The 13522-nt window shown below is 43.2% G+C and overlaps 1 protein-coding gene across 1 annotated transcript in view; it reads left to right on the forward strand.

Annotated features, from left to right (window-relative positions):
- Positions 1 to 7366, forward strand: part of LOC126285162 (odorant receptor 59a-like) — a 103207-nt gene extending 95841 nt beyond the window's left edge. Inside the window, exon 7 of the mRNA XM_049984473.1 lies at positions 7295 to 7366. Within this exon, the coding sequence (XP_049840430.1) occupies positions 7295 to 7366 (72 nt within the window). The remainder of the gene's footprint in view (positions 1 to 7294) is intronic.
- Positions 7367 to 13522: the final 6156 nt, after the last annotated feature.

Consider the following 13522-nt stretch of genomic DNA (forward strand, 5'->3'; position numbering starts at 1 on the left):
ATGCTCATTCAGAGCCCCAGTAAAAAATATACACTCATCAATGCACATGGCCTAACCAACATCGAAAATAAGAAAAACACAAAAAATGTCGAAAAATTCAGGAACACACTCGAAAATCCTATGAGAAAAATTCACCAAGATGACGTGAAAATACTAATGGGAGACTTCAACTCTCTATTTGGGACAGAAAAAACCTGTAGAAAAACCATTGGTACAAATTCAACACACCGAAACCCTTAGATCAACGGCACACGTCTGACTGATATTTGCCAACAATTCAACCACAAAAGGATGTCTTCTCACTTTAGGAAAATACCATTCCTCAGGTAACATGCTTGGCTACCAGGTGCAAGCTGCTGTCGTTTGCCTTTCTAGACTCGCTGAAAGCCAGATAATTCTTTTGTAGTAGAGCTACAAGCAGGTAGATACAAACGCAATAAGGGAATCGTAAAACAGAGCTCGATCAAAATTCGTCTTGGTACTTTCAGTAATCCTTACTGTCAGAGCGTATACCTTACGGTACTGCCAATTTCATAATGCCACTTTTATTTTCTGACGAGATATTTTTTGTTGTACACATATTTTTATCGTTGAAATGCCTCATTTTCATAATACTTGCGAATGATATAGGAAATGAAGTAAATACAGAAGTCGGTAATATCCTACTAATTCGTGTTAAAATAGGATCATACGTCTTACAGACACTTAAATGCATCGCTACAGTCTGGAACCGCGCGTCGACTACGGTTGCAGGTTCGAATACTGCCTCGGGCATGTATGTGTGTGATGTCCTTATGTTAGTTAGGTTTAACTGGTTCTAAGTTCTAGGGGACTGATGACCTCAGAAGTTAAGTCCCGTGGCGCTCAGAGCCTTTTGAACCATTTTTGAACTTAATGCTTTATTAAGACAGACTGCCGTCGTTATGTTTCTGTAGTAAGCGGAATTTAATTTGTATTAGTAAAGTGAATATTTTATTTGCATTTTCCATTAGTTTACTAAACGCAACAGAATTCATCAAAGACAAAATAATCAGCACCTGAATTTTCTTTCACGATACCGAAAACAATCTGACAATGCTACAGTTGTTTACAAATTCTACGCCCGTATAAACCTACATGTTTTAACGATGTCATTAAACCATAGTAGTTTTAAGAGTATTTTCGTCTAGAAATGAATTGCGTTGACGGTTGATCAATCAAGAACGGGAAAGGTAATATTTTACGAATATATGACGAGAGGGACAAGTGCTTGAGAGAGGACTTCCCTAACAATACAAGTGTCTGAGAGACGACTCTACTATCAATCTCCTGGATAGTTTTGTTTCTCAAGTCAACAGAGTGAGTTATCATGCAGTAGCACAGGTGATGTAGTTTTGTTGCTCGACTTTCTTATACTGCGACCGAAAGGTGCCCCAGTTGTTGACATCAAATCAAGCTGTGTTGCACACACACATTGGGGCAGAATTCGTAGCCCAAAACACACTTCTGGAGCTATCAGATGTTAAATATTATGTTCACACTACTCTTTGCTCTAGTCTACGTCTTTTGGTGGGGCTCAACCTTTCATTTCTTCATAGGAAGTTAACGATAAAGGGATCGTAACACGTCACCAGTAACAGTACTGCAAAGGAATGCTCAATGAGCGACCTGATGACGTTCAATAATAGCCACTCCATTGATTTTCGTTGTTTAGAATTAGAGCATGCAGTACTCCTACACCAGACTTCTGTACTTTGCCTGTTGAACGCAAATGTCGCATGATGATAAAATGGTAATCAGTCACATATATCAGTAGTCGAGACTTCCTTAATGTGGAGAATCATTCATGCCAGAATGATCTTTGTTGAAACAAGAATATCTTCTTCTGGCGTATTTTTCCCAAAAGCACCCGCTCCACACACGGTTCAAATCTTTCTAGCTGCCTCCTCTACATTCACCCATCTGTTATACCAAAAGTAATCGTTGTGTTGCAGATGTTACACCGTTTTCCACTCAATTTTGCGACTCAATTTTACAATGCTTAACTGTAGTGCATGATTTTCAAATATGCAAAATCCAATGCTTGACTGCAGGATGACAACTAGAACTTCAAATTTGAAAATGGCATTGATACATACACTGACAGCGTGGCGCCGCCTCCACATGGGCAGCGCCGGATTTCAGGCGGCAGGTGGCGTCTGGTCGGTGGCCGATAGCCGCTGCAGCGCGAGGAAACGCTCGAGCGTAAGCTGTTATGATCGCGACGCAGCCACGAGCTGTACTGCGGAATTGTTTCTGGAATACTTGTTATTGCGGGTGTGTAGAATGTTAAGCGAATTGTCTTCGATGTTCAATCAGACTCATAACTTTAGACCGAAATGTGGGAAAACAAAATACAGTTGGACGCGAACATGCAACTCTAAGTTTAGAATGCACGACGATTACCGAAAGACCACGGGCTCACTCCATCCATATCAGCTCGGAAGTAGACAACACTTCCTACTAACACTTCCGCATCTTACAGTGTTGCCAGATTGTGCAGATGGCCGCACTTAGAGTTGTCAGGGGCGGTCAGTTTTTATGTCTAAGATTGTACATAGATGTGATGTATTAAATAGGCTAAGAGGTTCACTGCTGCAATATTACACTATTGGCGACAATTCATTGGAAACATTAACTATAGTAAAATGCCTAGGAGTAACTAGAAGTAACATAAAGTATAATTGCCACATAAAACTAACTGTAGAAAAAGCAGATGCCAGGCTTAGATTCATTGGGAGAATTATAGAGTAATGTAATTCGTTCACGAAAGAACTGGTTTGTTATCATTGCCAGCCTGGATTAATTGAAAGAAATTAGTAGACGAGATATAGACGGTCCCGTGAAGAGCGGCGCATTTTGTCGCAGGATCGTTTAGCTGTCGCGAGAGCATTACGGAGATGAGATTTTAGGTTATTTAACATAAACACTATTCGCAACACTCAGCGTCGATTACAGTGGATATAACTAGAGACATTAAGAACTCAACACAAAAATTTGGTGATATGGCACGAACGTCTTGATTAAGTCGACGCCCTTGGTGAAATGCTCATACCCGTAATGTCTGTGTTCGACATTTTCGTGAATGAAATGCAGATGCCATTACGACGTGAGAAATAAGACTGAAAAAAGTATACCGTTTCTTCTATATAGCCCTGACTCCACTGAACAAATTTGGGAGAGGAAACTGACTGCAGCGAGATAGAAGTAATCACCCCGGGTATCACCTCAAGCGGTTTAGGAAAAACACGGGAAACATGAACGGCGAAATAGCGTTCAAATAACTTGGTGTAGATCTCAACCGCCTGGGTCATTAGTTTATCCTGCCACACGTGGGATATTAGATTGATAATACTTCTACCCGGTGCTCCAACACCCTGCTTTTCCCTTCAAATGTATTGCAGCCTAGCATCTATAGCGTGACCCAAAACTCCGTGAAAATCCAATACTTCGCGGAATAATGTCGGTAGACACGTAAAAATTGACACAAATGCTTCACATGACACGGGGTTGTGTTGGAACCAATAAAAGTGCACTAAATGGTGAACACCACGTCATTTGAGGCATGTATGTAGAGTTTTACCTCTCTATCCGTGAATCTGTGGATTTTCAGATCTAACGGACTTTGGGTGCACCCTGTATATTGAAAAAGACTACATTGCTCTACGATGTGCTATATTAATTTTGGATGTCTGCGTGATACGCATTTGAGGTCCCAGAAAGAAAACAGCCCGATATTCGCAGCGTAAATCTGTCTGCATTCATACGCAGTTTTGAATCAAACTTACACTGATAAAACAAAAAATTACGACCGCCTGCTTAATAGCGTGTTGATCCACCTTTCGAACGCAATACAGCAGCGATTCTGCGTGCCATGGATTGGACAAACCTTTGCTAAGTTTCTGGAAGTATGTGGTACACGGTATCTACGCACAGACCACGCCTTTCCCGTAAATTACGGGCCGGTGGTTTGTGGCTGCGGTGCTGGCACCAGATCACACCTCAAATGTCTTGCTCTGGGTTCAATCAGATCAATTTGATGGTGAAGCGTCAACGTAAGTTGACTATAACGCCCCTCAAATGACGATAATATGATTCTGGCCTTGTAACACCGACGGTTATGCAGTTGGAAGATACCACAGTCGTCGGGAAAGATAACAAGCGTGAATGAAATCAGATGCTCTCATTTATGTTCACGTAGTCTGTAGCTGCCATCATCCCCGGTGAATGCACCCCATAACATATTAATAAGTGTAACCTACTGCGTATAACAAGGCGAAAATCCCTGTTGATGTGCGAGTACAAAATAAATGCCCCGTCTTTGGGGGCGTCTTTACCGCTGTAACATCTGGGTGTGACTATTCGAAATGATCTCAAATGGAATGATCAGATTACACAAGAAACGGGCAAGGGGAACTCTAGATTGCGGTTTATTGGTAGAATCCTGAAGCGATGCAGTCCTTCAACAAAGGAAATTGCCTACAATAGTTTGTCCAGTCTTGTTCGTTTGTATGGGACCCTTACCAGTCGGGTCTGATTCAAGAGACTGAGAAGGTCCAAAGAAGAGCAGCAAGATTCGTGACTGGTACACTTAGCCATCGCGAGACCGTTACAAATCTCATAGAAAGTTTGAAGTAGGATACACTTGCAGATAGACGACGCGCTAAACGGAAGGGGCTGCTCACTAAATTCCGAAATCCGATCTTCGCGGAGGATGTAGAGCATATATTATTACCACCAACTTTCAAATCGCGCAATGATCACAATTCAAAGATAAGGGAAACTAGAGCTCGTACTGAGGCGTTCAGACAGTCGTTTTTCCCTCGTACGATTCGAGGGTGGAACAGAGGGGGCTGAAATATGTCTTTGGTGCTAATTGTGCCCTCCACCACACACCGCTTAGTGGCTAGCGGTGTATATAAAGATGTAGATGTAGCATAAAACAGACACTTCGGCCAGCGTCCGTGGCGAACTGCACGTTTCGAGAATCTGTTCGCCTGGATGAAGGCGAATCAGGGTAATGCCTTCGACCTGCTGCAACAAAGAACGTGATTCACCAACCAGGTGACACATTTCCATCGATCCACGGCCTCATTCGATAATCAAGTGCGCTCTGCAATCCAACTGGCCTCATCTCTATAATAAAGTGCTCTCTCCAATCCTAATTAACGATGTACGAGGGTAATCCCAAAAGTAAGTGTGGTTTGCGTTCTGTAAGACCTTCGGTACACACACCATCAGATTATTTGACTTGTCGCTCTAACGATGTATGCGAGTGTCAGTAATTTGTCTCGTGGTTTTATTGTGGTGTTAGGTCAGACGATAGAAATGCCACTTGCACGCTTAGAGTAGCAGATTGACGGTGACCAACTTTAAACAGAACTTGATTAATTTTCACACACATTTATTAAAATAATAAAAATCATAGACATTACGTAACTTGATTCTGGATGCTGTTTACGATTGACAATCTGAAGTTCCTTTGGTCTTGGTACGTTAATCTTATTCTCACATATCTCTGATGCTTGACAAAGTGTCTATACATTTCTCTTTGTGGCTATGTACAGGAATATGATAATCTTATTAGGTGCAGACTGAAATTTGACTATAGACTAATGCAGACTGACTAATCGGAGGTCTGTACACTCCTTATAATACCTCGCGCGTTCAGGTATCACTGCGCGAGTGTGATCCGCGAGGAGAAAAGGTTCTACGTTAGCAGCAATGTCATTGGCTGCGTTACATATTAATACGCGGATCGGCAGAAGCAGAATTTTGTCCGTCTTTATGGCAGCGCCATCTCGTAGAGCGGAGACGGACGAGCGCTGCGCCTGCGCTGTTGTGCTTAGCGGGGCGCGCTCTAATGGGAAAGTTGTGTACGAGCTGACTACGCGGAACTATGTGCACCACAGTAAGGTCGCCTATTTTTTTATAAGTACATAGACCTGTTTATTTCTTCAATGGTTTACATCAGTTTACAGCTTGAACATTTAGCTACTTTTCGCCATAATCACCATTTCTGTCGATGCATTTTGCAGACGCTATGGCAGTTTTTGTATGCCCACGCCATACCAACTCGCCGCCATGCTGTTCATAAAGTTATGAACCTCTTCTTTCACCTCGTAGTCGGAGCTAAATCGCTCGGACCACAATTAACGCTGACAGGTACTGTGAGACTCTGAAAAAATAACTCAAACGGGCAATTCAGAACCAGAGAAGAGGAATGCTGAGCAAGGACGTACACATTCTCCATGACAATGCTCGCTCACACATCGCTTGGCAAACCGTTGCTCTCCTGCAACAGTTTCAGTGGAACATATCACCCACACACCCTATAGTCCTGACTTGGCGCCCAGTGATTATCACCTGTTCCCTAGGTTAAAAGAACATTTGGCCGGAAAGCGATTCAGCTGATTATGTCGAAAAATAGCTAAATGTTCAAGCTGTAACTGACGTAAACCATTGTAGAAATAAACAGGTCTACGTACTTATTAAAAAATAGGAGACCTTACTTTTGGGATTGCCCTCGTAGTTAGATCAACATGGGAACACATGTTTGTCGTGTGCTCCGGAGTGCCTTTTTCAATAGCGGTCGCTGAACGGTGTGCTCCGTAACGCTTTTGCCTGCACCACCATTGTAACTTTGCTATCGTATATGAGCCGGATCGTGGGCTATCCTGCTTTACCGAGGGGACAAGCCTCCAACCACCCCATTCTGTTTTGAGGCATGGATGTACAACACCTTGCCACCTGCTCGTAGTTTCACTGTCTTTCAACCGCTTTCCATGGATGCTCACGAGCGTAAGCACAACAGCTTCGCCATTTCCCACATGCTTGTTCCCAGGCGCTAGGCCTTAACAATGTGCGCTTTGTCAGAATCAGTGGTTTTCCCCATTAGAGACCCGTATCATCGCAACACTGATTCCCCACTGGTCTCTCCTCCACTTGTCGGTGTTTAAAAAAGTGTCACATTTTCGTACAGGGTGTTATTGGTCAAAAGTAGTACAAAATATCCTGTACTTACTGGTTTCCCGACATATCATTTACTTTTCTTCCGGTTTTGAACAATACTATCTCCTGTATAAATATGGCACTGTTAACACGCTGTACACTTTCCTCACTACGTGACGTACTTGGAACGCCACCAGGCAGCATCAATTCGCAATGGGCTGTGGTCCTAACGTTTTCTCTTCAGTTTATTTTAGGAATTTATGCCCTGACGATGCATCTGTCACAACAATAATAAATTATATATGTGCTTTCTCATCTCTTGCAGGTCTTGAAAGCTGCCTACACCCTATTCAACTTCGTATACCAAACAGTCGGTGAAGAAGAACCATTAAACTGAACGGACTTTCACTGAGAAAGGAGAAATATTGAGAAACAAGGATTTTATTTTCATTTTTGTTGTAATTCATGCTCATGGATGTGCACAGATGTTTTTTGCAGCCACTACACTATACTGAAAACTGTTGCGTTAATAATTTATAAAACGTTGCGCATAAGCATTTAACATTTGTAACATACATCTGAAGTAAAATTAATTACGATCCATGTTTTTCTTTAGGCAACGTAATAGTTAATAGCATATATTACTTTATCCATGTATTTTTTCGTGTAGCTAGATAAAACAAAGACGTCACAATTATTTAAAGAGCTCTTAATTTATGTTCTCTCTGAAGGAAATTAGATATAAATAATTCATGACTTATTTATAAAGTTTTATTCAGGCAGCACATTTAGCCGGTTTCTGTTTCGCAAATTACGAATTTAGTTTCGTAAATTCAATAATAGTAAATGCAACATAAGTCATATTTTTTAGATGAATTTTTCGTCTCATGGTATATTAGACAGTTAGGTTTGTTCAGACTAAATTAACCGCGGCGGGGATTCGACTGATTTACTTTCCACTGGGAAGGAAAATTAAAACAATGTTGTTAGCCATTATATTATCTCTTACAACATACTCCGGATCTGGTTCCCAGTAAGTCACGGTGTGAGGTAGTAAAGACTTCGAAAAACGAGTTCACTAACAATAGCAGCACTGACACAGTATCTACACTACTGGCCATTAAAATTGCTACACCAAGAAGACAAATATATTATACTAGAACTGGCATGTGATTACATTTTCACGCAATTTGGGTGCATAGATCCTGAGAAATCAGTACCCAGAACAACCACCTCTGGCCGTAACAACGGCCTTGATACGCCTGGGCATTGAGTCAAAGAGAGCTTGGATGGCGTGTATAGGTACAGCTGCCCATGTAGCTTCAACACGATACCACAGTTCATCAAGAGTAGTGACTGGCGTATTGTGACGAGCCAGTTGCTCGGCCACCACTGACCAGACGTTTTCAACTGGTGAGAGATCTGGAGAATGTGCTGGCCAGGGCAGCAGTCGAACATTTTCTGTATTCAGAAAGGCCCCAACAAGACATGAAACACGCGGTCGTGCATTATCTTGCTGAAATGTAGGGTTTTGCAGGGATCGAATTTTAATGACAAGTAGTGTAGTTCGGTATTTCAAGTAGCATCTTTGCAAAAACGAATTAGCTGGTCCCCATGCTATCACAAGTAACTATCAAATGCTCTAATTATTTAAATCAGCCATTCCTTTGAGTACCCGATTGAAGTAGCCCATTGGTTAAAACAGTGCACTCGCATCTGGGAGGAGCTTTTCAAATTTCCATATGGATATCTAGATTTAGATTTTCAGTGATTTCTCTAAATTGCTTAAGCCTAATGTCGGGATGGTCCGTCTTTAAAGGGCACTGCTGCCTATTTCTTTCATCACTCTTGTCCAGTCCAAGCCTGAGCCCTGTCTCTAATGATTTAGCCGTCGACGGAAGATTAAATTCTGACTTTCCTATCCTAAAGCTCTACCATTTTTTAAACAACACGTAACTTGGACATTGGCAAATAGCGCCAAATGGCACGAGCCCTGTCTCAAGACGCTAAATATGAATGCTTTCTCGAGAAGATTAATCGAAGTTCTCAACACCACATTTTCTATATGAATGAAGACAGGAATTTGGGATGAATTTTCCACATATAAAGGACTACAAAGTTTTTATTTTCAAGACAACCATCCGATTTTATAAGGGTACGTCTTTTACACGCATGTCAGTATCACTAGACGTACGTTTCACAGTCACTCTTTTAGGACCAAAGTTTTAGTTAATCGCCCTCTCGTCAGACTTATCCCATACTTCTGTGAGTATGCCTGGAGCCACTGTATTCACTGATGTTCCTGTGCGGCATTGCAGTTCACCCAAAGTTGTTGAAAGTGGACGCACGTATATGAAATCACTCACAATGCTCCACAAACCAAAACTTCCAGATACTGTGATATCCTGGAGCTTGGTGCCCAATGGTGAAACTCGAGATTTATATGCCCTCATGGCCAATCCAACACTGGGGAAGTTCTTTGTTCGGAAATGCTCAAACATGTAGCAGCCAGTGCTCCCTCCTGTTGAAAAATTGAATTTTCAGTGTGTTCTCGCAATTCTGGAAAAAGCCAGATCACCAACATATGCAGGAAAGCGAGTTGTAACTGTCTTTTCCGCAAAAAAGAATGCCTCGTAAACGTTTGCCCCGCAAACAGCACAAAACACAGGAAGTTTCAGTGTCCTCTCGTGCTCGACTATGGTACGTGGCTGTTATGTTCCCTGTATTCTTACGTTATACCGTTTCCGTTTTCCATTTAATGATAAATGAAATGTAGCCTCCTCACTAAACTCTAAATACGTAAAGAAATTTCCAGACTGAATTTTCACTCTGCAGCAGAGTGTGCAATTACATGAAGGTTCCTGGCAGGTTAAAACTGTGTGCCAGACCGGAACTCGAGCCCTGAATCTTAGCCTTTTTTGAAACCGTGCTCTACCGACTAAGTTACTCGAGCGCAACTCAGGACGCTTTCTCAGAGCTTACTTCCGTCTGTATCTCGTTTCCTACCTTCCAAATTTCACAGAAATTCTCCTATGACACTTGAGAGACTAGCACTCCTCGAAGAAAGAATACTGCAGAGACATGTCTTAGCCACTGTCTTTTGAGATTTCTTCCAGAATAAATAGTTCCGCAAGTTTCGTGGGATTACTTCGGTGAAGTATGGAAGGTAGGGGATGAGGTATTGGCGGAAATAAAGCTGTGAGGACAGGTCGTGAGTCGTGCTCGAGTAGCTCAGATGTACTGTAAGGTGCGGTGTACCAACATGTCCAGGCCAGCGACTTGAATGTGTGCAAGGGGAATTGCACAGTGGACTGGGTTTAAATTTTTGTTTATGTGTTTCTCTGGCCTGATGTCGCAGACCTCATCTATTCCCCCCCCCCCTTTCCCAACGCCAGGAACCGCCTGATACACCGACCTGCGGCGTAACGGTGGAAAAAAAAGACGAAGAAGAAGAAGAAGAAGAAGAAGCCGCGCGGCCCGAACTGTCTCACGCGCTGCAGTCATGGACTGTGCGGCTGGTCCCGACGGAGGTTCGAGTCTTCCCTCGGGCATGGGTGTGTGTGTTTGTCCTTAGGATAATTTAGGTTAAGTAGTGTGTAAGCTTAGGGACTGATGACCTTAGTAGTTAAGCCCCATAAGATTACACACACATTTGAACATTTGAAAGTTCGCTAGCACTGAGCGAAGCAAGCTGCAAATTAATGTACACCTACCTCCGTACAGCGTTCGTTCACCATCCGTTGCTCTGCATTCGTAGTTACTATGTAGACATGTTAAAAGCAGCCTTGAAGAAAACCATTGTCCATACTTACGACTGAATAGTCCGTGTAACTCAGGTAACAAAATAGACCTGTAAATCTCTAGTAATAACGGGCGAAAGTGGATGCTTCCTTCCTTTATTGAAAATGTCCGCTTCCCGATACTAATGTTTTTTATTGTCTTTTAGTTATGGCGTCAACAAGCCCACATTTACGTCGACAGCACCTCTACTACTAGTTCATACAGCTTATATCCTACGCAAGACAGCCAGAAATGTACTAAGTCCAACCCGAAATATTACGAGATTAATACAGTCAATAATCTGCTAAGAAATGGGTTTCAAACTCGGTCCTTTTCAGTGGATTCTTCAAAGGAAGATCTCGCCAAAAACTGTTCTGTAAATGCATACTGAACACGCCACGCAGAATTCTTCACAAAGGCCGATAATTTCACACGCTGTTTTCTCTACAACAAATAATCCAAAATCTTCCACACTTTACAGAACTGTCCGTAAATGCATCTGCTTTCACGGTGATATAACCCGAACACGAAATAACAGTCACTTCTTCATTTTACAAATAATTTTTTCGGATACGTCTAACATGAACTTCTCGTTTGCCAGTTAGTCCACAACTCTCTCAATGCCGCTGCTTACTGCGTATATACACTCCTGGAAATGGAAAAAAGAACACATTGACACCGGTGTGTCAGACCCACCATACTTGCTCCGGACACTGCGAGAGGGCTGTACAAGCAATGATCACACGCACGGCACGAGCTGACACGCCAGGAACCGCGGTGTTGGCCGTCGAATGGCGCTAGCTGCGCAGCATTTGTGCACCGCCGCCGTCAGTGTCAGCCAGTTTGCCGTGGCATACGGAGCTCCATCGCAGTCTTTAACACTGGCAGCATGCCGCGACAGCGTGGACGTGAACCGTATGTGCAGTTGACGGACTTTGAGCGAGGGCGTATAGTGAGCATGCGGGAGGCCGGGTGGACGTACCTCCGAATTGCTCAACACGTGGGGCGTGAGGTCTCCACAGTACATCGATGTTGTCGCTAGTGGTCGGCGGAAGGTGCACGTGGCCGTCGACCTGGGACCGGACCGCAGCGGCGCACGGATGCACGCCAAGACCGTAGGATCTTACGCAGTGCCGTAGGGGACCGCACCGCCACTTCCCAGCAAATTAGGGACACTGTTGCTCCTGGGCTATCGGCGAGGACCATTCGCAACCGTCTCCATGAAGCTGGGCTACGGTCTCGCACACCGTTAGGCCGTCTTCCGCTCACGCCCCAACATCGTGCAGCCCGCCTCCCGTGGTGTCGCGACAGGCGTGAAAGGAGGGACGAATGGAGACGTGTCGTCTTCAGCGATGAGAGTCGCTTCTGCCTTGGTGCCAATGATGGTCGTATGCGTGTTTGGCGCCGTGCAGGTGAGCGCCACAATCAGGACTGCATACGACCGAGGCACACAGGGCCAACACCCGGCATCATGGTGTGGGGAACGATCTCCTACACTGGCCGTACACCTCTGGTGATCGTCGAGGGGACACTGAATAGTGCACGGTACATCCAAACTGTCATCTAACCCATCGTTCTACCATTCCTAGACCGGCAAGGGACCTTGCTGTTCCAACAGGACAATGCACGTCCGCATGTATCCCGTGCCACCCAACGTGCTCTAGAAGGTGTAAGTCAACTACCCTGGCCAGCAAGATCTCCGGATTTGTCCCCCATTGAGCATGTTTGGGACTGGATGAAGCGTCGTCTCACGCGGTCTGCACGTCCAGCACGAACGCTGGTCCAACTGAGGCGCCAGGTGGAAATGGCATGGCAAGCCGTTCCACAGGACTACATCCAGCATCTCTACGATCGTCTCCATGGGAGAATAGCAGCCTGCATTGCTGCGGAAGGTGGATATACACTGTACTAGTGCCGACATTGTGCATGCTCTGTTTACCTGTGTCTATGTGCCTGTGGTTCTGTCAGTGTGATCATGTGATGTATCTGACCCCAGGAATGTGTCAATAAAGTTTCCCCTTCCTGGGACAATGAATTCACGGTGTTCTTATTTCAATTTCCAGGAGTGTAGTACTTGATAGAGTGCGGGGAAGACTTCACTCTGATTGGTTGATCAAATGAACAGCCAATCAGATCAATCTTTCAAGATCATATTCGTGCATAAACTGTTTTACTCCAATCAATATTCACAGATGCATTTACGTCATTTTATGCTGCAAATATTCATAAAATGTTCCACCAAACCAAACCAAACGAAAACTAATCTTGAACCAACTTTAGGAAAACATTACTCTACCAATAACTATTCTGGCTACCTTCTTACAAAAACAAGTACGCTTGGATATACATCTTCAGCAATGTGGGTACAAACATCTTACCCATGCTATCATTGCGTAATGCATTACATAAAATTAATCTTGAAATTTAACGTATGTCCCACATACACACTCTCACTCACTCTCATTTATTCCCACAATGACATAAAACAGAAATAATAATTTTATATTATTAAAATGAAAATTAGAGTTTTAATGTGAATATCTCAATTAATTAATTCTGCATACTGAGAGTACTGTTTATGTTTTCAAATAATACCAAAAGATAAATTATTATAGTCCCTTACTGAATTAAATTCCCTAAGTGTCGGTTTTTAGACTTTTTAAGTAATTTTCATTATCTCCGAAACTATTATAGGTAGCGGTTTCAAATTTTGAAAGCAGATAATATTTAACATAGTTATTTAGTTTCTTAAGTGGGGTGAATAAGTGATTTT

Source organism: Schistocerca gregaria, chromosome 8, assembly GCF_023897955.1.
Source record: "Schistocerca gregaria isolate iqSchGreg1 chromosome 8, iqSchGreg1.2, whole genome shotgun sequence".
Classification (NCBI taxonomy): Eukaryota; Metazoa; Arthropoda; class Insecta; order Orthoptera; family Acrididae; genus Schistocerca; species Schistocerca gregaria.